At 36.4% G+C, this 25,807-nt stretch overlaps 1 protein-coding gene across 4 annotated transcripts in view; it reads right to left on the bottom strand.

Moving 5' to 3' along the window:
- The window catches only part of STK3 (serine/threonine kinase 3), a 290,389-nt gene that overhangs the window by 78,765 nt on the left and 185,817 nt on the right, over nt 1-25,807 (bottom strand). For all 4 annotated transcript variants that reach the window (XM_087447596.1, XM_004431201.3, XM_087447594.1 and 1 more), the window contains one exon: nt 7,041-7,233. In XM_087447596.1, the coding sequence (XP_087303722.1) occupies nt 7,041-7,233 (193 nt within the window). The remainder of the gene's footprint in view (nt 1-7,040; nt 7,234-25,807) is intronic.

The following is a 25,807-nucleotide window of genomic DNA, read 5'->3' as shown; positions in this document are numbered from 1 at the left end:
CTAAAGCAGAACATAATTTACTTTCTCTTACTAATTAAGTGAAACTATATATATGTACTGTCCAAAATGAAACAATAAACTGTGATATATTTAAAAAATCACTATGTATACAGGCATATGCAAAAAACAGATTTTTAAAATGTGTTCAATTAAAATTACTTAACCCAATATTTAATCATTGATAAACAGAGTTATGAAAGGTTAATATAAAGTAAACAATATAAAACCTAAACATGACCAGTTATTCCTCCACCCATTCTTAATACAACATTGTCTCCACCTACTCCACCATCTGGCTCACTCTGCTGAGTATGTTCCACTGTGTCTCCATCCTTCCTAAATACTCCAGGTGTTCTAGGCACTGAAAGTAGAGTGAAGTTGCTTATTTCCTTGTCCTAAAAAGTGGTTATCAGTTTAGCTGCACCTCAGAAGTACTAGTAGAGTTTTATTTTGATTTTTTAATTTATTTTTTAAATAGAGATGCCCAGGCCTGCTCTGGTCTGCAAAACCAACATCTCTGAAGGGCTACTGCTAAGAAGTACCCTTACTTGTGAGGTTAGTGACACAGCCCCAAGAGCTGGATTTATCTTGTAAATCAAGCCCACTGCTCCAGCCTGTGGAGATCTCTTAAGACCTTGACTCTTTCTTAGAATGTATTTTTATTTTGCTCCACTTCACGTCATTTGCAATTCTAATGGACTTTCATTCTATAGTTTCATCCAAGATTCTATAAAAAATGTTGAGCTAGCTAGGGCTTAGGCCTAGGCCTTACAGGACATACACAATGAGAAGTCTTGTTGACACCAATTTATTTAACATTGTAGTTGACTGAAATTTAGCAACCACTGCCATTGCCTCTGGTGAGCCTTCTTATTGTATAGGCTGCAAAACAAAACACTGCATTTCCCAGAACTCCTTGCACCTTACCCTGGATAAGTGCACTTTTTCACAACCAGGAAAGCAAGAAATGAGGCAGAGGCCATGAGCCTGCTACCTCAGTTATTTCCTTCTGGCAAGCACAGTAATGGAGATGTGAGGGTTTCTTACAGCAGCATTCCAGCATCCAGTCACCAGCCCCACAGGTGCTAAGGGGTGGCTGCAGTAGCAGTGGTAGCTTTCTAATCCCTAAACAGCAACAGGGATTGAGTTCAGTCTGCATTATTGAACTCAACAGTGCCAACGGCAGCCTCTGGATTCACTGCCTTCCTGACTGTAGCAGTAGAGGTAGTTCCATATAGGGTCACTTCTGCAGTGTTGCGGGAGTCATTCCTGGAGACCTTCTACACAGCCCTCTCCTCCAACTTTTCCACTGATTTTGTTAATATCTACATCTCTGACTTAAATCTCCTTATGTTTAAAATACCTAGAGCAGTTTCTGTGTCCTCCAATAAACCCTGACTGATACAAGCCCATTTGGGTATAACTGTTCAACCCTCATAACAGAACTATCAGTTAGTTCATACTACATAAGGTCTACAAGGATATATCACCAAAGACCTTGTCAAATACTTTCCAAAATCCTAAGACACAATATCCAAACCCAACATTTTCTCTGACGTAGAAGTTTAGCAATGCTTTCAAAAAAGGAAATTATGTTATTCTGATATGATTTGCTCCCAGTAACCTACGCTGACTTATAATGACCTAGGCCTCCTTTTCTAAAAGACTCACAGACGTTCTAGACTCCTGCCCAAGAGGGATGTCATGCTCACCAACCTGAGTAATAATGTGATTTAGGGGTCAAACCTGGGTCTGTATACTGGTTCCACCACTTACTTACTATGAAATCTTGAACAAGTCACCTTACATTCCCAAGTTCCACTCCCATTACCTTAGTGGTAAAGGGTAGTGACAATGCTACTGTACAGGGTCCTTGTGAGGAGTCAATAAAATAATGTATGCAAAGTCCTGAGCACAATGTTTGCCCATACTAGACCCCCATACTAGAATGACAGCTACAATCTGAGAAAGTCATCTTTTTTCTCTTTTCTGAAAATAAAAAATATACAAAATACAATTTAAATTGCTCTTTCATACTCCCATGGCACGTGCCCCATTTTCTCAAAGAGACAGCAAATCTCACAAACAGTGGAATACAGTTCTCTCACCTGCAAGTTATCTCAATACATATTATCGATCATACTCCTAGTCAGGAGATATTAGATCACCTGAGTGCTTCCTTATCCCTTCCTCCTCCTGCCATTCAAATTGCTCATATTTATGTTTATGCTACTCTGTTCATTTTGGAGATCATTAGTCTCTATAGAATCCTCTCTGGTATCTTTCTGAATAAAGAGAGATGGAGCAAAGTCTTGGAGGTAAAGGTGGCAGCAAGAGTTTGCCTTGGCAAGGAAGAGAACAGAGCTGCTCGATGGCTCAGCCCTCAGTCCCAGTCCCTGGAAGGTCAGGCCTCCCTCACTGTGTGGTAAGCAGGGCTGGGCTCTCCAGATGTTCCAGCTTCCAATGTTGTTGGAAGGACAAACTGGCGGAGTGGTAGATGGAGATTATTCTTTACTTATTACCCACCATATTTAAAGCACTCTGCTAGGTGCTTTATGTATTTACCTAAATTAATCCACATTCACACACATACAAACACATATACACACAAAAACAGAGAGACAAATATATGTTACAGAAGCTCTGAAAAGATTAAGTAACACACAATTAAAAGTGGTCTGACTTTAAACCCCATGCTCTTTTCACTACATGCTATCATTTGGTCAGAAAATATTTAATGACCTCTTACTATTATGCTAAGTATTGTAGTAAGCACTGGGAATACAGTGGGGAGTAAATGGACAATTCCCCAGAAACAGGCAATTACAATACAGTGTGACAACTGCTATTAGAGTAAAGTACGAAGTGCGATGGTAGCCTATGGGAGGGGCACCCATCCCTAACCTGGTCAGCAGAGGAAGCAACTCCTTAACTGAGCCTGAGAGGATGAATATGAATTAGACAAGGAATCAGGAATCCAAACAGAGGGACTGGGCAGTGCAAAAAGAGAGAGATTTTGGCAGTGCAAAAGCCCAAAGGTAAGAAATTTTAAGCATTTTAAGAGCTGAGGCGATGGAAGAAGAATGAAGAGGGAATAGTGAGGCATGAGAATAGAAAAATAAGCAGAGACTAGAGCATATCCTGCCTTTTAACCCACGTTGGGCTTTAAACTAAGAGCAATGGGGAGTCACTGGAGGGTCATAAGCAGAAGAGAGAGATGATGAGATCTGTATGGATGGTAGAGACCAAGAATGGAGGCAGGGGTTCAATTAGGGAACCTTATAAGTGAGAGACTATGGAGGACCTACACTAGAGAAATGCAAGCAGAGATGGTGAGCAGAGGAAAGAGATATTTAGAAGGCAGAACTGATGAGATGATGTTAATTCCATGAGGGGATGTGGGAAGAGAGAGAAGTTAAGGACGACTAATTCTTCTACCTTATTTCAAAGTCCATTTTTAAAACACCTATACAGCTTCTCTACATTCTTGCATGATAATGTTTAATTCTTTTTCTATGAAGTAGGAAGCAAGGTCATCTACTGAAACTGAGAGGAGAGGTGACAGGAAGAGTTTTAGTGAAGGTCTAAAATAGCCACTTTGTAGAAGGAGAAAGAGCTGGGCAGAGAAACACAGGCCTACAGGAAAGTTCTGAGAGCCCAAATGGGCCTAAAGGCCATGAAGTGGTGATCCTCATCTGTACAGACATGAGACTGTCTCCATCAGCAATCAGCAGCCATGGTGAAATGCAGAGAAGATGGACAAACAGATTATTGATCCATAGTCACATTTTGCCAGGAGGGGCAGAAAAGAAAGACAATAGGGCAGAGGACTTAAGGATATGAGTAAGAGAGCGGCTAAAGCCATGAAACATAGCCTCTAATCTGACTGGAGAGTGTGGCTCTTCCTCAGACACCAACAGAGATAGTTTTCCCCTCAGGGCAACTAGAGTTGCCAATTCAGCCCCAGTTCTGTGTGCCCAGAAAGTTCCACCATAGAAACAGAGCTGAGTAGATCTAAGCTGAACAAGGTAAAAGGTCCCAGTCTTCTCTTTGCTGAAACAATTCTCTCCCAGAGTCACCTATAAAGAATTAATCTCTACTACCTCATCAATTTGATGACAATGGATTCTTGATTGGTCCTAATCTACTCCTTCAGGATAAAAAGTCCTAAATGTTGATTTCCTTAATGACAACCAACCTGCTTATACCTACTGTCAACCATTCATAACTCCAACTGGCATAGACCAGTCTGGATAAAGCATATATATAATGAAGCAGAAATTCATGTGTAAATATTGGCTGGTACCAGATTGTGAAAGATCTCAGTTACCAAGCTGAAGCCTGAACATTACATGGGTAATGAGCAGGCCCCAGAGAGAAGTGAACGGGAAGAGTGGGAGTCAGAGGGTAAAAGTAATGCCATCACTATTGAAAACAGGTTTGGAGAGATATTCTTGGGACCTGCCTTTAGGGTCCATGCCCATTTTAATTTAATTTTAAATATTTTTTATCACTTTTCTCCACTTCCCTTCAAAAGATCTTTTAATAATTTTGCTTCCTACAGTCAAATCATCACACTTTTCAGAAGTAAGGAAAACAGGTCTGTAATTCCTAGCTTCATGTATAAAGGTATAAAAGAGTATGCAAACACAACAAACTGACAAAAATATTAAATCAGGCAACTCATTTGAAACTTCAGTGGAAGAAGTGATAGAAATCAAAATCTTCAGCATGTAATATAACATTCTAGAGATTTTAGAAAATTAAAAATAATATATTGCTATAATCTTTTCAGGGAACAAAAATGCTAAAAACACATTAGCAAATGAGGCTTTGATGTGACATAACCTGAGAGCTCATACCAACTAATTTAAGAAGTTTTAAAGATTTAGATCATGAGGAAAAACAAGACTAAAAGTAATTATGTGGTTTCAGGAAAAGTGAGTTCTGCCTCAATAACTTCTTTGCATTCTTTACTATTGCGACACCACAGTACGACAAATCCTGGGGGTTATTCTAACATCATTTGATTAGATTTTGGGGAACATGGAAGTCCCACATTATAGAATGATGTCTAAATTGCAGAGCTTAAAATACATGGCATGTTGGCTCATGGGACTTAAAGCTTGCTGAAGCACATAAAACAACTGCAACCATATAAACCACTATCTGCTCAATCTAAAAATGAGCTTTTAATAAAATCTCTGTGCCCCAAAAAAATCACACTTAGGACATAAAATTATAATATATATTGAATGATTTCTGCGGCTGTCAAAGCTAAAAGTCACTAAACAAAATATGTGAAAATTTGCACTCTAATTTTAAAGTATAACGTCTAATAAATCATCATCACGTGTCTCTTCCTTGAGCTGTAACAATCCAACACGAATTAGATTCCATAAAGCCTCATTTTTTTAGTGGCTATTTATATGACAATGTTCAACTATATGACTGCATGGAAAAAGTTGTTTATGTAGTTTTGTAGAAAGCCCAGTAGCTCTCTAGAGATATAACAAAGCACTCAATGATCTTCTAACTGGTCTGCTAAGAATCATAAAGTTTGGTTAAATGAATTTTATCAGCTGTGGAAAACCGATGTTACGTGCTGATGGAAAATGTGTTGTAAACTGTCTTATCATAGGGCCTTTTTGATCTACAGGGCACATAACTTGTACCCTAAGGCTATGACTAGCCAGCTTTGGAGACCAAAAGATCATCCGATGCAGTTGGGTAAGCATGTTATGGATGCAGATGGCCTGTTCTAGTCAGAAGCCCAGCTAGGAACCCAAGTCTTAGGCTGCTTTCCTGACCAAAGGCTCAGGAGACCCACCAGTTGTGGGAGATAAAAAAATTTATATCCCTCTCCTTCTTCCCACTCAAGATTAACTATACGGCAATCTGTTTGCATTTTGTGTTTCATGACCCTCCCTTTCAAAGTATACAACCATAATGGGCTACACAGATTAGGAAATGTGAAGAAAGCAACAGCAGTGAGCTAAATGACTTAAAGCTACGATGTAAGACTTAGCACAAGATGAGTAGCAAAAAGAAAGGGGTAGGCAAAAAGAAAACAAATGTCAGAGAGGAAATTCCTACCCATATCCATTTTACAGTATCAGCAAATCACTTGAATATTTATAACTTTCTAGGCTCTACAATGCAAGAAGTCATATATTACTGCTTTGTGCTATTTAGAAGCTGTCCTGTCTAGTAGAAAACAGACTAGTGCTTAGACTGTGACATTAACCACACAGGACTGGGGGGTAGGGGGAAGAGATAGGTCAGTAGGTATTAAGAGGTAATTAATCTGCTTTTGCATAAAACTGTGAAATCACAATGTCCCATGGTTAACTGCAATCTTGAAAAGCTATATATATACATATACATAAAAAAAAGAAATGCTGGTCTGTGAAAGTATCTCTATCTTTATCACTCTGTAAGCAAGAGAGATCAGAGAGAATGTCTTAATCGTCATTTTAGGCCGTGCAACAACGCTGGCACTGTGCCTCACACGTGACAAGCAGTAGTAAATATGCACTGAACTGAATTTTCTGCATGAGTAAGCCTGTCTCTTCATCCGTCTTTCTAGTGTTTCTTCTTTTCCCACCTCAGCCCTTATTTCTTCCCTTAGCTTGAACGCCTCTGTCACTGCGGCTTAACTGATAATTTAGACAACATGAAATAATATTATGTTGTATTTACTGGAACAGAATTTTAAAAAGGTTCACTTTTTTAATTGGAAAAGTAAATGTTAGAAACCCTATCTTTTTATCTTTAAAATACTTTACAAATTAAATTATGGGTTAGCATCCTTCAACAGAAAAAAGTTCCATAAACCTAAGTTAAAGATGTGCTGCTTTCTGCTATATTAAAAATTTTTTTTTAATTTATCTGTGCCATACTCTTTTTACTGTTAAATAAAGCCAAGAAACAAAATTTTCCACAACTGGCTATAAAAAGTAACACAGAACTCTTTTGGTTTCTATAGAAATATACTTTCAAAACAGAAAATTCAAGTTCAATGGGAAAAAGCCACATACTTTTCATAGTTCCATCTTCTTCTTCCTCATCCTCACTGTTTATAACCATGGTCCCCAAGTCAGATTCTAACATCGTGCTATTATGTTCAATCATGGTCTGGGCCCCCTCACTCATCGTGCTGGTGGCCCGCATCGTGCCCACGCTTTCCGAACTAGTCTTCACCATGGTGTGGGAATCCAGCTCATCTTCATCCTGCAAGCAAAATACTGCAATGAAGGAAGACTTTTCTCAGACAGCTGGATTTCTTAATTCTTAACAACAGTACAAGCATATTATACTTTTAATACTGAAAAATGCTACTAGTATTTTTAATATAAGGATTCACACACAAATGTTATCATAAGAGCCCAAGTTAGCCAAAATAATCTAAAGCTTTGGGTAATTAAAGCTCAAGAAACAGACATTGATGAAATAGTAGGCTGCTAATTGTTTTTAAAATAAAGATTAAGATAGGTAAATTATAAACAAATGCATAACAAAGAATATGGTGACAAAATAAACAGAAGAGAACACATAAAAAAAGAACATGTTGGCACTATTATAACAGCCATAATAATGTTTATAACCTTGTACAATGGCCATTAGTTTTTATTTAAATTGTGATACATATAGATAACATAAAATTTACCATTTTAATCATTTTTCAATATACAGTTCTGTGGTATTAAGTACATTCACAGTGCTGTGCAGCCATCACTAACATCCATTTCCAGAACTTTTTCATTATCTCCAACAGAAACTCTGTACCCATTAAAAAATAACTCCTCATTCCTCCCTTCCCCCAGTCCCTGGTAAGCTCTATTATACTTTCTGTGACTATGAATTTGCCTATTCTACATACTTCATATAAGTAGAATCATGCAATATACGGCCTTTGTGTCTGGCTTATTTCACTTAGCATAATGTTTTCAAGGTTCATCCATGTTGTAGCATGTATCAAAATTTCATTCCTTTGTAAGACTGAATAACATACTCTTGTATATATACCACATTTTGTTTACCCATTCACTTGTTGATGGACATTAGGTTGTTTACATCTTTTGGTTATTATAAATAATGTTGCATTGAACACAAGTGTACAAGGATCTGTTTGAGTCCCTGGTTTCGATTCTTTTGGGTATATACCTAAAAGTACAATTCTGTATCATATAGTAATTCTATTTTTAATTTCTCAAGGAATGCCATACTGTTTTCCATAATGATTGCACTATTTTACACTCCCACCAACAGTGCACAGGGTTCCAACTTCTCCACATCCTTGCCAACACTTGTTATTTTCCGTTTATTTAATAGCAGTCATCATAATGGATATGTGGTATCTCATCGCATTTTGATTGGCATTTCCCTAATGACTAGTGATGCTGAGCATCTTTTCATGTGCTTATTGGTCATCTGTATATCTTCTTTGAAGCAAGTCCTTTGCCTCCTCCCACCCCCCTTTTTTTTTTTTTGGCAGGGAAAGATTTGCCCTGAGCTAATATCTGTTGCCAATCTCCCTCCTTTTTTTTTTTCCTACCCAAAGCCCCAGTGCATAGTCGTATATCCTAGTTGTGAGTCCTTCTAGTTCTTCTATGTGAGCCGCCGCCACAGTATGGCAACTGACAGATGGGTGGTGTGGTTCCACGACCGGGAAACGAACCTGGGCTGCTGAAGTAGTGAGAGCACCGAACGTTAACCACTAGGCCATCAGGGCTGGCTCTGCCCGTTTTTGATATAGGTTGTATTTTGTTGTTGAGTTACAGGAGTTCATTATATATTCTGGATATTAATCCCTTATCAGATACATGATTTACAAATATTTCTCCCCATTTTGCAGGTTGTCTTTTCACTCTCTTGACAGTTCCTTTGACGCACAAAAGTGTTTAATTTTGATGAAGTCCAATTTATCTATTTTTTTCTTTTGTTGCCTGTGCTTTTGTTGTCATATCCTAGCCATTAGCTTTTAAACGTAAAGTCACAGAAGAATCAAATCAGTAATATAAGTATGAACAAAAAACTGTTCTTTAGAATGTTCCCCAAGAGATAAACTGAAATAGGGCCATAAAAATAAACTAACAGATTCTGTTTGAGAGACCAAACAATCTACTGTTGGAAAAACTTTATCATGCACTTAAGTTCATTTATATCTATTCCACTTGAAGTAGAAACAAACAAGCAAAACCTAGTCTGACAGGGGTCAAAATGCAAATACTGAGAACAGGAACATCCATGTTGTTCTCAGCTGTTTGATAGCCCTCCTCTTCCTAAACCTACACGAGGAATTTGGCACTACATCTCAAAGTCTTTTGCTCTTCTTTCATGCACCTCTCTCTGTTAGAAGATTTCTTATACCTTCAACTATCTAATATGTTGAGGACTCCCAAATTCTGAAATCTTCCTGACTTTACCTTCTATTAAAATGATTAAGGTTTAAAACTTGACATTTCCAAATCAGATGTCATTTCATCCATCTCCTTAGCCCCTCCTGTCTGCTTCCATCCCCAAGAACAACCGCTACAAAGCAGAGTAACCTTCGTTAGCTATCCAAGAGTAAAACTTCAATGTCTTCTTAGGTTTATTCTCTCTTTCATTCTCTATATACAATCAGTCAAAAGTTCTTCAAAAAATTCTCTCTCAGCTCCATCTCTTCTTTTCCATTCCCACTGCTACCGAGTAAATTCCTCATTACCCGATACCTGGGTTACTGCAGGAAAAGATTCCTGACTGAAGAGTCTCTCCCACCCTAACATTCTAGAATCAGACAGATGTTAGTTTAAATCCTGGTTTGAATCACTTAATAGACATCAGACTTTAGAGAAGCTATTTTAAACTCTGAATGTTAGTTTCTTTCATTGGTGTTATAATGATTAAATTAAAAAGGTATGCAAAATGCCTGCATGCTACTAGGAAGAAGGTAGCTTCACACCTTCTTCAAAGGACACATATACCATACCATACAAATAGCGAATACTATTTGTATCACAATATCCTTCTACTGAAGAATCTATAATAGCTCCCAGTTCTTGCCTGCATTAAAAGCTAAACATTTCTGCCTAAATTTTAATATCCTCTATGTTATTTTATCTGGCCAATCCTATTTTCCCATTGTCACATATCCTCCAGTACAGTCAGGCTGACCTTAACTGAGTCTCCCTCTGCCATAAACCCATACCATGCTTTGCTCATTAAGACTTCCTCTTTGCTCATTTCTTCTTCTCTATCCAAAATGCTCTTTCCTCTCTATCCACCTTAACTAAATGCTACCTAGTCCCAGATCAAATATCTATTACCATTATGGCTAACTTAGTTGTTTTTAATTATTTAATTTTTTGTTTATTGCAGTAACATTGGTTTATAACATTGTATAAATTTCACGTGTACATCATTATACTTCTATTTCTGCATAGATTACATCATGTTCACCACCCAAATACTAATTACAACCCATCACCACATACATGTGCTGAATTATCCCTTTCGCCCTCCTCCCTCCCCCCTTCCCCTCTGGTAACCACCAATCCAATCTCTGTCTCTCCGTATTTGTTTATTGTTGTTATTATCTACTACTTAATGAAGGAAATCATACAGTATTTGACCTTCTCCCTCTGACTTATTTCACTTTGCATAATACCCTCAATGTCCATCCATGTTGTCACAAATGGCTGGATTTCATCGTTTCTTATGGCTGAGTAGTATTCCATTGTGTATATATACCACAGCTTCTTCATCCATTCGTCCCTTGATGGGCACTTAGGTTGCTTCCAAGTCTTGGCTATTGTGAATAATGCTGCAATGAACACAGGGGTGCATGTATCTTTACGCATTGGTGTTTTCAAGTTCTTTGGATAAATACCCAGCAGTGGAATAGCTGGATCCTATGGTAGTTCTATCTTTGATTTTTTGAGGAATCTCCATACAGTTTTCCATAGTGGCTGCATCAGTTTGCACTCCCATCAGCAGTGTATGAGAGTTCCCTTCTCTCCATATTCTCTCCAACACATGTTGTTTCCTGTCTTGTTAACTATAGCCATTCTGACGGGCGTGAGGTGATATCTCATTGTAGTTTTGATTTGCATTTCCCTGATAGTTAATGATTTTGAACATCTTTTCATGTGTCTGTTGGCCATCTGTACATGTTCTCTGGAGAAATGTCTGTTCACGTCTTTTGCCCATTTTTTAACTGGGTTGTTAGTTTTTTTGTTGTTGAGATGCATGAGTTCTTTATATATTTTGGAGATTAAGCCCTTATCAGATGTATGGTTTGCAAATATCTTCTCCCAATTGTTAGGTTGTCTTTTCGTTTTGTTGATGGTTTCCTTTGGTGTGCAGAAGCTTTTTAGTTTGATGTAGTCCCATTTGTTTATTTTTTCTATTGTTTCTCTTGCCCGGTCAGACATGGTGCTTGAAAATATGTCGCTAAGTCCGATGTTGAAGAGCGTACTGCCTATGTTTTCTTCTAGAAGTTTCATAGTTTCAGGTCTTACATTCAAGTCTTTAATCCATTTGGAGTTAATTTTTGTGTATGGTGTAAGGTAAGGGTCTACTTTCATTTTTTTGCATGTGGCTATCCAGTTTTCCCAACACCATTTGTTGAAGAGACTTTCTCTTTTCCATTGTATGTTCTTGGCTCCTTTGTCAAAGATTAGCTGTCCATAGATGTGTAGGTTTATTTCTGGGCTTTCGATTCTATTCCATTGATCTGTGTGTCTGTTTTTGTGCCAGTACCATGCTGTTTTGATTACTATAGCTTTGTAGTATATTTTGAAATCAGGGAGTGTGATACCTCCAGCTTTGTTCTTTTTTCTCAGTATTCCTTTAGCTATTCAGGGTCTTTTGTTGTTTAATTCAGTCTTTACTAACTATCCTCTTTTCCAACCTTCCATAGAATTTATAATCTGCTTTACACATTTTTGCATTTAAATTTATGATCTCCTATTGTGAGTAACAATTTTCTAAAATCTTTTATAAATGTAAGCACCTTATGGATAAGAATACCTTACAGTACTTCTTCTTCTTCTTCTTTTTTTTTTGTCAGGAAGATCAGCCCTGAGCTAACATCCATGCCAATCCTCCTCTTTTTGCCTACGAAGACCAGCCCTGAGCTAACATCCATTGCCAATCCTCCTCCTTTTTTTTTCCCCTTTTCTCCCCAAGGCCCCAGTAGATAGTTGTACGTCATAGTTGCACATCCCTCTAGTTGCTAAATGTGGGACACCGCCTCAGCATGGCCAGACAAGCGGTGCATCAGTGCGCGCCCGGGGTCTGAACCTGGGCCGCCAGTGGCGGAGCACGCGCACTTAACCGCTAAGCCACAGGGCTGGCCCCCCTTACAGTACTTCTGAATCTACTAAAGTGCTTCATTCAGTATTCCATACACAGTAAGAATTCATCATATATTTACTTTATCACAGAATTATAAAATCATGGACCTTTAATAATTCAACCCTTCATTTTATATCTGAAAAAACTGAGCCCCCTAGAAAGTAAGAGACTTCCCCAAGGTCACACACCTACTTAAAAGTAGAGCTGGGACTAAGAAACTAGTTTCTTTATTTCTTAGTCCATTATTCCACTAAACACACGTACCTTACATTTGAATTTTGATCTACTTGAATGCTTAAGTTAGAGGTGCAGGCTTACAATTTTAACAGCTTATGTCACCAGCTCCTATTCCCAAAGAGTCTGATACAAATTATTTGGTCCCTCCTAGTCAAAGCCATAATCTTCTCTCACTTGGTCTATTAAAACAGCCTCCTAACAGTTTTCACTGTTTCCACTCTTGCCCCCTTTAGTCTCCCACACAATAGGCAGATTGATCCTTTCAAAAGACAAATCACATCATGTTACTCTCCTGCTCAAAACCCTGCATTTGGCCTCCCATCACACTTAGAATAAAATCCAAAATCTTTATCATGGCCAAATGTGATCTGGCCTAGTAATATCTGCCAATCCCATCTCCTATCACATTCCTTCTCACTCACCAATTTCCAGCCACGCTGGCCTCCTCTGCTGTTTCTTGAACATTCTAAGTACGTTCCTCTTTGAATCTTTAAATTGGCTGATCTCTCAGCCTGGAATACTCTTCCACAAGACAGTTTTATCCTTTTCTTAACTCAGGTCTCTACTTAGATGTCACCTTCTTAGTGAGGCTCTTTCTGATCATCAATCTAAAATTGAAGTCTCCACCACTCTTTTTATCCTTCTATATTCTTCATAGCCTGTACCTGGCCTTCTCTACCACTAGAATGTAAGTTTGATGAAGGAAGAAGAGTTCTTTTTCACTGATGAATCTCCAAGGCTTAGGACATGTGGCACATAGTAGATACTCACTAAAAATTTATTTAGTGGCTGAATCAAATTATATTTTCATTTATGAGTTCATTCAACAAGGATTTATTGTAAATTTAAATATGTCAACAAGTGGACCAGGCACTGGAGATACAAAGATGAATAAGAAATGGTTTTGCTCCATTTTTTTAAAGGAGTTTGAGGTCTAAGAGAAACTGACTGACATATGAACCATAAATTACAAGGCAATTTGTTAAGTGCTATAAGAAAAGTGTTAGCAAAGTACAATGGGAATACTAAGAGTAGAGCCTCTAAGTCTGCCTATATAGACTATATATGTAACACATATACATCAATTTATGGGTGCTTTGTATTACAACTTCTTTTTTACAACTCTTCTCAGCTCAGACATCCCAAGACTGAATTAGGTGCCATATTTTTATATTGCTATAGCACCTGTGCTTATGCTGATCAATACACTTATCACACAATACTGTAATTATCTGTACACTTGACTTGTCCAAATCTCTCATTAGTCTCTAATATCCATAAGGGCAGTAACCAGATCGTCTTACAAGTTATATTCCTGGTATCCAGTACAAAGCCTTGTTCTCATTATACAGTCTATTAAATGAATGTTAAAGCCCTCATTATGAGGTAGTGCCAAAGCACAAAGCTAAGGACAATGTTACATAATATTCTAGTGTAGAACTTTATTTAAACCAACTTATTATTTTAAAATATAGAGTGGCTATTGAAGAGACTTTGGGAGGGAAAATAATGCTATTAACTGGCAGTATTCAGTTGGTCATTCATCTAATAATGATAAAAAGTTATCATCAATGAGTTAGAAGCACTATGCTAAGGACTTTTTGTACCCTACTCTCATTTTATCCTCTTATTAACTCTGTGAGATATTATCCCCATTGTGCAAATGATGACTCTGAAGTTCACATGAGTTTAACAATTTGTCCCAGGTCATACAACAAAAGAGTGGAGGAGCAAGGATTTTAACCAGGTCCTTCTGATTCTAAAGCCCAAGATCTAACTTCCAACTGTCTACGTCTTTTAAATTATCCACAGCATTTCTCAAGTCTAATTTAATTTATATTGCACGTTAGCTAGAGCATGTTTCACATTGCTAAGTTAAGAGATTGAAGAAACTGACATACACATAAACTGATTTGCACTTGGTAAAAAGCTAATAAAAAAAGTTGGGATTTACTCTTTCCAGTAGACCCTACTGAGGAGGGAGGAAAAAAGTTGATTTTCTATCAGTTCTTTTTTGAAATCTGCTAGTTTAATATCTTATTTTATCATGGTTGCAACCAGTTTATTCCCAAAACACTAAATCTATTTTTACACGTGTGAGTCATTTGTCTCTTATCCTTGTAAGATTTAGTGCTGTGACCATTAAACTTAACAAGAAACACAACATCTGGTTGGTGTGAAATAATACTTTAGGCTTCCTATATTCTATATTAGAGTTGCATCTGCAAAGGGATAATGAAGCTTGCACCTCTGGATTCACACAATTGTCTTACACAATCTAGAACTAAAAAAAATTAAATCAAGTATGGAAGAGACTGTTTTTATTGCATATTATTTTTACTTATATAGCCACTTTGCTAAAGGATGCTAATCTAATTTACAAATTGACAGTAAAAAAAATAGTAATGAAAAAAACAGTGAGCACTCAATTCACTAACGAGAGGGTGGCACCCAAACAGTAATTAATAAAGTACAAATGGAATAAGAACTAGTTTACATGAAATTAGAAAACTCAAACACTAACAGTTTGGTGATGGGGTTGAAAACTTTTCAGCAACGCTTTTTACTTTTTAAAAATCATTAACTCTGAAATTATTCTTGATATTTTAGATTATTGTTTTTGATACTTTTTACATTTTTATGATAAAATAGTTATTTATAATGTTTTTCCAAAGTTATACTTCATTTATATATACTCTGTTATTCCTCACCAAAGAAAAGCAGAAGAAAAACATGTTGTTACTTTATAGAAAAAGGTCTGCAGAACAGATGCTTCCCCACTGTAGAAAGCAGCCAATTCCAGTAAGGAATACAATAGCATTTTAAATCAGTGGTCATCATGAACCAGGAATGCAAAACAGAGTACTGATGATAATCCAGGTTATGAATCATAAATTCCACATGGAATACAAATATTTGAAAACATTATTAGGAAATCCTACTCCATTGCTAAGATAGATTTATGCTCTAACACTCTGAGAAATAATCACAGACTTTACATTAAGTATCTTTACATTTGCAATATTTACTACCTTAAAGGATTTTTCTACTATTTGACTGATTTTAAGGATATTTACATAAACATTTTAGAAAGCATTTGTCATTTGTAACATTAATAAGATAAACTATTCCTTAGTTAAATAGGTATCTTTCTAATTGGAAATATTCTAATTATTTTATTTCTCTTCTTGAAATGATATTAAATACTTATTGCTAATACAATTATATAACAGCATATCATCAGTATAGAGCAATGATTTTAATGGCTTTGATTCAATTAGATAATTCTATTGAGTATGCATTCTGCCACAGCATGAAAAAAATTATTTTTCAGGAAAAAAATGAATGTGTAAGATATATAAGTGAACCAATTATACAAAAAGTTGCAATATTATAGTGGTCTACACATCTTTAAAATCTCTTAGAGGTGCTAATCAGGGATGGCACTGAAGCAGCAAACAATAAACATAACAAACATACTATAAATGCATAACTGAGCTTCTAAGATAGTAAGGGAAATCCCCAAGGGCCCCTAATAGAGCTGGGAACCAGAGTGAGAACAAGCTAAATCTAACTGTAGGGCTGCCTTAGGGGCATGTGATGATGGGGGTGGGGCGGTGGTGGGGTATCCATTTTAGCGTATAAAGGGAGACAAAAGAAAAGTCTTTGGGTTTTCTCCAAAGTAAAAGTGAAACCCCTGCATAAAGTTAGGAATCTTGAAGGTCTACATCCTCAGTGAACAGGAGATAATAAAACTTGTACTACAGGTAAAGGAGATGACATGCAAACTTGTCTGTCTCACCTGGGCTACAGGTAAAGATGGGTAGTAGGTAGCGGGGTGCTTCCCCTTAGAATGTACAGATATGAGCTTGGACTTTCCCACATTACTCATGTGGTATGGGGAACTACATGCTGAGAAATTAACCTAATGCAGTCTCAGTATGGAAGCATCTTGGGTACCTGATGAAAACAAATAAAAATCCACCCAAAGGGACTCATACTCAACCTTCAACCCAGAACTCACATCATTCTCAGAGATAAAATCCAGCTAACCTTGAGCTCACAATCCAAAAGATAAACAATGAATAAACAAGCTACAAAGAATGGGTAGAAAAAACAAACAACAGAATTAAGACTCCCTTGCTCCTTAGAATTAAGTTAGTCCCCTTAGAAAGCTATATCTTTCTAAGATAAAAATTTCTAGGATAAAAATTAAGAAAAAGTTGCGAGTGGCATTCTAGATTGGAAAAAACAAGCACAAAGGTAGAAATATTCTGGCTAGAATGGAAAGCATTAAATGAGCTTGACTGCATTAAAAGAGATGACCTACGGCCTACAGAGTGCTTTGAACACTGGGAGCCAGCATAAGTTGCTTGGCAGAGGAGTGATAGGAACCTTGGAAACTAAAGGATGAACTAGAGAAGCAAAAGACTGGAGAGAGAGAGAGACTGGAATCAGAAGGTTATTAGTGAAATCCAGATTTGAGGTAATTTATAGCCTTACTACAAAAGGTCCTATAGAAAGAGAAATGACAAGTCGAATCTGAAAGAAATCATGAAAGAAGACTCAACATATTCTAGAAACATTCTGGACAGTCCAATATAATGGATCAAAAATAACTCCAATATTCTAACTGACTCTAAAAAGAAAATTGTAAAAGATTCCAATCTGGATAGATGAAGACAGAACACAAAATAGTTAATGTCGGTTATTTGTAACCAAAAAATGACTTAATGGAATTTGCCACTTCAGCACATGAGGAAGGCATTGAAACCTAATTATTAATTTGTGGTGAAAGAGTCAAATAATAAATCAAAAAGGCATGTGCAGTGCAACTTCAAGGAAATGAGCATAAAATTGGGGAAAACTGTGGCAGGAATCTTTTACTTCTCTCCCTATGCATAACTAAATCAGGGGTTGGTGATTATGCTAACACACTAACCTGTGTCAATAAATAAATTTTAATCATTACTTGAGTTAGAAAGGGCAAAAATCAAAGGGTACGATTGTACATTTTCTTGTTATGTCTCACATCATGGAAGAGCTCTAGATACCACTAAATTAAGGATACTCTCTTCTACAGCAAAGTGAAACTACTGATGTGACCCAACAGAGCATTATCTTCAAACTGCACTTCCAAATACGGTACAGGATAGCACTTACCCCATTGCCCCTGTTATCAATAAACCCTGTAGTGTCTATTGCTTCTGTGTTACAAGTGAAATGGCCCACAACAAGATCGACTTGTTAACCCTGGTCTCATTAGTACCATATTCAACCCAAGTGAGCTAAGAACTACTGAGAAAACATCTAAAATATTCTTCAAATAGCTGCCCTTAGGCACCACTTCAATGTCTGACAGGCTGAAAAAAGTAATAAACCGATATTCACCAATTAAAAATTACTAAGATTTACAGTATCTAAAAATCTGTATGAAGAATGAACTTTCTTCCCATTGCTATAAGTAGGTGGTCCTTCTATTTCACTGCAAAAGTAGCATAAGAGCTTACACAGCTGCTGTCTTTGATGTACCTGTCTCTAACAAACAGAAATTTCTGCCTTCATGAATCCTAACTTTTTGCATGTTCACAGGCATGTTTTAAAGTTACATCAAAGCTTTCAGGATCTCCAAAAGTCATAAAGACTTGTTCATCAGTACAACAAGGCTAAATGGTGAGAAGGCGTGTGGGCAGGACTTCAGAGGCTCCATGATGCATGACTGCACAAGTTCTTGGCATTCTATTAAGTTTCCAAACAAAAGATTGTCTTACATCCCCTGTGCACAATTCTGATATAAGTACATTAAATTAAAAAGTAAAAGCAACCTTAACTATGACTTTTCATTTTTTTCTCACAGCCTAAAGTATGTCAAAGGATTAACAAAATATAAAGATTATAAAACCAAATATTTTGAAATAAAAATATCATCTTTAAAAACTGTTGTTGTTACAAGCAGTTTATAAAAAATCCACAAGAGGGCACCAAAGACAAAAGACTAGAACAAATTCCATTAATTGGAGATTACATAGATAAAACAGGTTCATAAAATTGGTTATTACATTTACTAACATACTATCAATACCTTTCAGAAACAGACTAGTGATCACTGATTTTTTTTAAATGATACATTTTAAAATACTATAACGACTGCCATGTTGTAAGTTATATTTTTAAATAAGCAATATTTATCTTTCTTAATGTATTGGTCATCTACATTCAGTAATCTCCCCAATGGCTTGCATATAATAGCAGGAGCTCAATGAACAGTTGTTGATTCCACAAAATCGACAGAAACTACAACAGAAAATATCAAACATTCATATTACTTTATCATCTCATTCTAAATGGTTTTTATATAAAAAGATTTATGATTGTATATCTTACGTTCATAGAACAACTATAACTAAGGGCTAATTTGTCTTTGAAAAGAATTTTTTCTTTTCCTCATCCTTTCTTTACTCCTTTTCTGTTCCATTATGATAGTGTTTAATAGCAAATAGAAACTTTAATATATACTTAACAGAAATATCAATGTATGAACTTAGAAATGATATTATAAATGATTTTAAGAAATCAGCTTCCAAAATATACAATTCAGAACAAGACTGCTTGAAGCACAGTAAAATAACAATATTAATTTTAACAAGCAGTTTACATTACTGAAACTACTGATACAAATGAAATTCTGGGGCAGAGGAGTGTCAGGGCAGCAAAAAACAAACAATCCTCCCCTCCAAACCAAATATTTATCACATTTGACTTGAGCACTGCTGAAGAAATACTTCATGTAACAGTATGTACCTTAGTAATTTTTAAATGCAAATGCATTCTATGTTGATGATAATCTTGTGGCACTATGCTAAATAATAAGTGGTTAAAGTCAGGTAAAATCTATTACAAAGCAGCTATATAGATATATTTGTTGATTCGATAAATATTTATATAATAAATATTCTGCACCAGGCAGTGTGCTAAGATATAGTCTTTGTCATTAAGAAATGTACAGTTTAGTGGAGAGAGTTAGAAGTAGACAAACACGGTGAGATAAATATTCTCATAGAGGTAAACACAGGATCCCATGGAAGCATATAGGAACGCTTGCTTAGCTGAAGGTTGGAAGAGCATCATGAAAGATTCCCCCTTTCCAGAGGAACCAACGGCTAAGATGAGTCCTGAAGGAAAAGGAGTTAATTAGGCAAATGAGGGTGAAGTAAGAAGTAGACCAGGCAGAAGCAGCAACCTCTGATTCTCTTTAAACACTTTGTAAGCAATCCCATCTTTGCTTATGGTTTAACTACCAACTGCAGAAAGCCTGTTGCTTCCCCAATTGCCTGAGTTCTCTCTTGGGGTTCAAACCTGCATATCCAACTGCCTGCTACACAAAATGACCTGGATGATCCATGGACACTTCAAATTAAACAAGTGCTAAATGACCTCATCTTACCCAGAAAGTCACCTTGGACAGAGTACTGCTGGAGAATATTTCAGTCACAGTATATGCTGGAGAATATTTCAGTCACAGTATAGTAAGAGGTGGAGAGAGAATATGGTGAAGTGAAGAAACAAAGGCTCTGACTATTCTATCAAGAAGTTTGGTTGTGAATAATTTGTTGTTGATTTTTTCCTTATTTTTTTAATGGTCAAAATATAACTACATTTTTAGGCAGTGGAGAAAGGCCGTAGAAGAAAGGGAATGACCGACTGAAAAGGCAAGCAGAGAAAGGGCCTTTTAAGGAAAGCAGAAAGTTAGAAAATCAAGGGGCCATAAAACAACAACTCCTGTTCTTTCTGCATATCTCCATCACTGCGCTATGTTCAGTCATCAGCTTACTTGCTGCCTCACCCACTAGACTGCAATCTTCTTATAGGTAAATACCATGTCTTATTTTTCTTCTATACAAATTTTTATGAATGGAAAAAAGATACATGCTCTGACACAGGGAGAAAGAGACACCTAGTGAAGATCCAGAAACATTAAAGTTAAAAGAAAGTTGAAGTCTAGTTAGTGCAATAAAATAAGAAAAAAATAAAAGTTACAAAGATTGGAAAAGAAGAAATAAAACTATCTTTCTTCACAGATGACATGATTGTCTATACAGAAAATTTCAAAGAATCTACAAAAACTCCTGGAATTAATAAGTGAGTATAGCAAGGTCACTGGATACAATGGCAAAATAAAAATAATTTGCTTTCTACATACTAGCAACAAACACTTGGAATTCGCAACTTAAAAAAATTTTTAAATAGCACCAAAAAAAAAAAAAAAACACTTAGGTCTAACAAAATACGTATAGAATCTGTGTGCCCTGATGAAAGAAATCAAAAATCTCAACAGAGTGACATTCCACGTTCATGGATTAGAAGAAAATATTTTTAAGATGTTATTTCTTCTTAACAATGTATAGATTCAATTAAATCCCAATAAAAATTCTAGCAAGCTAATTTGTAAACGTTGACAAAATTATTCTAAACATTACAGAAAGGCAAAAGGCCTAGAACAGCCAACACAATACCAAGTAAGAGGAATAAAGTTGGAAGACTCACAGTATCCAAATTTTAAGACTTCTATAAAACTAAAGTAATCAAGACAGTGTAGTACTGGCAAAAGAATACACACATATATTCAGTGATATATCAATGGAAAAGAATAGAGAGCCCAGAAACAAACCCATATAAATACAGTCAACTGATCTTTGAAAAGGCACAAAGGCAACTCAGTGGAGAAAGGATAACCTTTTAAACAAAGTGTGCTGAACAACTGGACATTCACACGCAAAAAAAAAGGACCTAGAGCTTTCACAAAATGTAACTCTAAATACATCAGACTATAATGTAACATGCAAAACCAGAAAACTTCTGGAAGAAAACACAGGAGAAAATCTATGTGATCTAGAGTCTGGTGGTGAGTTTATAGATAAAACACTAAAAGCAAGATCTATGGAAAAGAACCTCAGAGGTGATATTAAACTAAAAACTTCTGCTCTGCAAAAGACACTGTTAAAAGAACGAAAAGACAAGCCACAGACTGGGAGAAAATATTTGCAAAACATATCTTATAAAGGACTTGTATCTGAAATACACAAAGAACTCTTAAAAAGCAACAAGAAAACAAAAAACACAAAACAAAAAATGGGGAAAAATACTGACCAGACACCTCATCAAAGAAGATATATTTATATATATATATATATATATATATATATATATATATATATATAAATATATGCAAACAAGCACATAAAAAGATGCCCAACATCTCTGTCGTTAGGAAGTGCAAATTAAACCAACAATGAGATACCACTAAACACTTAGAATGGCTAAAATCCCCCAAAAATGACAATACAAATTGTTGGTGAAAATGCTTAGCAACAGAAACTCATTCAATGTTGGTGAGAATACAAAATGTTATAATTTTGGAAGACAGTTTGGCAGTTTCTTACAAAACTAAACACACCATAAAATCCAGCAATTATGGTCCTAGGTATTTACCCATCTAATTTGAAAACTTACATCCACACAAAAGCCTGCATGCAAATTTATATAGCAGATTTATTCATAATTGCCAAGAACTAGAAGTAACCAAGATGTCCTTCAGTAGGTAGACTGGATACACAAACTGTGGTACATCCATGTAATAAAATACTATTCAGTGAAAAAATGAGCTAATAAACCACAAAAAGACATGAATGAATCTTAAATGCATATTGTTAAGCGAAAGAAACCAGCCTGAAAAGGCTACATACTGTATGATTCCAATTATATGTCATTATGGAAAAGGCAAAACTATAGATGGTAAACAAAAGCAATTGCAAAGGGTTCCAGGGTAGAGGGAGAGTTGAATAGGTGAAGCACAGAAATTTTTTAGTGAAATTGGTGAATTTATTCTACATGATACTGCAATGGTGGATACGTGACACTATGCATTTGTCAAAACCCACAGAACTTTACACCATAAAGAGTGAACTTTTAATGTATACAAATTTTAAAAAAGCATTTAGGAGATCAGGAGATTTAATGATGGAATGCAGAACATGACACACACACACACAAAACCTAACTGTATTATAAATGTATGAAAGAACTTCACTGAAGGAGGTGGGGAGAAAAGGCACTAACCTAAATAACCCTGGAAGTGAGTAGAATCTGAAGACTAAAAACAAAAAGAACTGTACATAAGCACTGTGCTCTAGCTGATAAAGTTGTTTCCCATGGGGATATGGGTTAACAATTCTAAAACTACTATACATGTATACAGGAACTGAAGCATTTAGTAAATGGGTGTTGGAGTGGTGGGAGCCAGGTTTCTCACCATTGCAGTGGGGGGTTACAAATAAGCAGAGGGAGGCAGATAGAATGATCGATGTGGTAACAGATTAGAGTCAGAGATGTCAGTATGAACTCATGTTTACCTTAATTTAAATACAGATTGAGATATATATATATACACACACACATACACATATATATAGTTATAGATATGTATGTGTATACAAGTTAGTATACACACACTTGCTTTGTCATCTGAGAGGGTCTATATAAGTGACAACACCTCACAGTAGCAATAAGCATACCCAGAGTCCAGATCCTGGTTTTGAATATCATTCTCCAATTAAAGGAAATAGGCTCCTAGTATTCTAAGACTGTGGCAGGAAATGTACAAGATGAGCCTGGTGTATCTTATAGTGTCAGAGAATAAGGAAGCACTCAAAAAAACCCCCACGATGACGGGGGTATGTCAAAGGGACAAAGGTGTCAACTAAAAGAGGCTCCCAATGGCCAAAGCTGGAACAATTTGAGCAACAAAATGAATAAAGTAGTACTCGATTATAACCCAAAGTACAAACTAAATAACCATGAGTCAATACTGATATAAATGACTGGACTTGCAACAGGTGTCTGAAATGTGGGGTGATCTGTGGGGTCTGCACTAACTCAGGCAGTTAGTGTCAAAAGAATTAAATTGTAGGACACCCAGTTGCTCAGGGAATTGGAGAATTTTTTTGGTGTGGAAAATCTACACATTTGGTGTCAGAAGTGTTGAGAGCAGAGGAAACAAGTTTTTCCTTTAGTACTCTTGATATGATGAGACTAGTCTTTACCTCTGTGGTCTTTCTCCCCAAAACCAATAACCCCTGTGTCATCATAAGAAAAAGCATCAAATAAATCCCAGTCGAGGGACATTCTACAAAATACCTAACCAGCATTCCTCAAAACTCTCAAGGTCATCAAAAACAAGGACAATCTGAGAAACTGTGACATCAAGAGGAGCCTGAGGACACATGATGACTAAATGTAATGTGGTGTCCTAGATGGATCCTGAAACAGAAAAATGACACTAGGGGGGCCAGCCTCATGGTGTAGCGGTTAAGCGCGCGCGCTCCGCTGCTGGCGGCCTGGGTTCGGATCCTGGGCGCGCACCGACGCACTGCTTGTCAGGCCATGCTGTGGCGGCATCCCATATAAAGTGGAGGAAGATGGGCACAGATGTTAGCGCAGGGCCAGCCTTCCTCAGCCAAAAAAAAGAGGAGGATTGGCATGGATGTTAGCTCAGGGCTAATCTTCCTCACAAAAGAAAAAAAAAAAAAGAAAAACGACACTAGGTAAAAACTAAGTAAATCTGGATAGAGTATGAGCTTTAGTTTAAAATACTTATCAATATTAGTTCATTAATTGTGACAAATGTACCATACTGGTAGAAGATGCTGGTGTAAGATCCACATTAGAACCAGCTAGGGAGCTTTTTAAAAATTCTGCTGCCTGGGCCTCAGCTTATATCAATTAAATCCAATATTTCTCAATTTCTCAAAATAAAAACCAAGCATTGTTGGCTGTTGTCTTTTTTTCTCCAAAGGTAGCCAGGTATTTCAAATGTACAAAGAGAGAGACTGAATGATCTAGCCATTTGCTGAATATTCTACATATTATTTTAAATATCACAAATCCCAAGGTATCATTTTTCCATTAGCAGTAACTAAAGTATACAGACATTAAGTGATTCATGTATATAATTTTCTGCATTGACAAGAACAGAACCCTGCATTCTATTATTTAACCAGAAAATTTGCTGGAATCTCTTTTCAGAATACGACTTCTAGAAAATATTTAGCAAACTTCAATACGTCCATGCTTAAAAAAAAAAAAAAAAAGTCGTGAAGCACATTCTATTTTATTTATTTTTTAAATTTTATTTATTTATTTTTCCCCCAAAGCCCCAGTAGATAGTTGTATGTCATATAGCTGCACATCCTTCTAGTTGCTGCATGTGGGACGTGGCCCCAGCATGGCCGGAGAAGCGGTGCGTCAGTGCGCGCCCGGGATCCGAACCCAGGCCGCCAGCAGCAGAGCGCACGCACTTAACCGCTAAGCCACAGGGCCGGCCCAGCACATCCTATTTTAAAAATGACGTCCTTTACTGGATTTTTAAAACTCTTACATGGCAGAAACAATTCATGTAGATTTGCTTTATACCCTACTCTGCATGTTCTTTTTAAAATTACGAAATGTATTTTAAAGTTGGATCAAGTAGAAAGAGCAACTCTGTTAGTAGATACTCTTTAAAAAGTGGACTTTCTATTGGCAATTCAGATATTTACAGTAAATACGAACAAATACGTTATTTAATCAACTCACACTAAAGATTTGAGAATATCTTCCACTAATCTCCACAAAACAAATTCTTTCTTATTTTTTAATACAGTTGATCCACCTCAGGACCAAATTTACAGCACATGCTCAGAAATGCCAAAAAAAGAAGATCTTTGCCATGTTTAGCAACTCTCAAACTAACACAAAAACCTTGATATTGGGATTAACCTGCTGCAGAAATCTCTGTTTGCAATATGTTTAATTTTAAAAACCTGTACAATTACCTCAGCACCTATCAAAACATGTCAGTTTGTCAAGATATATTCTCATCAGACAAGCATTTTCTATAATAGGTATAAAAATCAAATTCACAAGGCATTATTTCCAATCATGTGTCATACTTTTCTTGAATAAAAAATATTTAAAGAGGTTTGTTTATAATAGATACCCAGCACACAGGTGTATAGCACTAAAATTTTTAAAAACAACGTATCTTGAAATGATTATCATAAACTGTTTCCTTTTCAAAAGATATATTGAGAGTTGATAGAAATGTCGATTTAATTTTAGGCCACAAATTTTTCTCCATCAGTAGTAAGCTGAACTATGTAGAAGAAAATCAAATTTGGAAAAATTATAAGTT

This window comes from Ceratotherium simum, chromosome 23 (genome assembly GCF_057802395.1).
Source record: "Ceratotherium simum simum isolate JZ-2026a chromosome 23, ASM5780239v1, whole genome shotgun sequence".
Classification (NCBI taxonomy): Eukaryota; Metazoa; Chordata; class Mammalia; order Perissodactyla; family Rhinocerotidae; genus Ceratotherium; species Ceratotherium simum.
The sequence above is the reverse complement of the archived record's forward strand: the minus strand, read 5'-3'. Positions and strand labels throughout refer to the sequence as shown.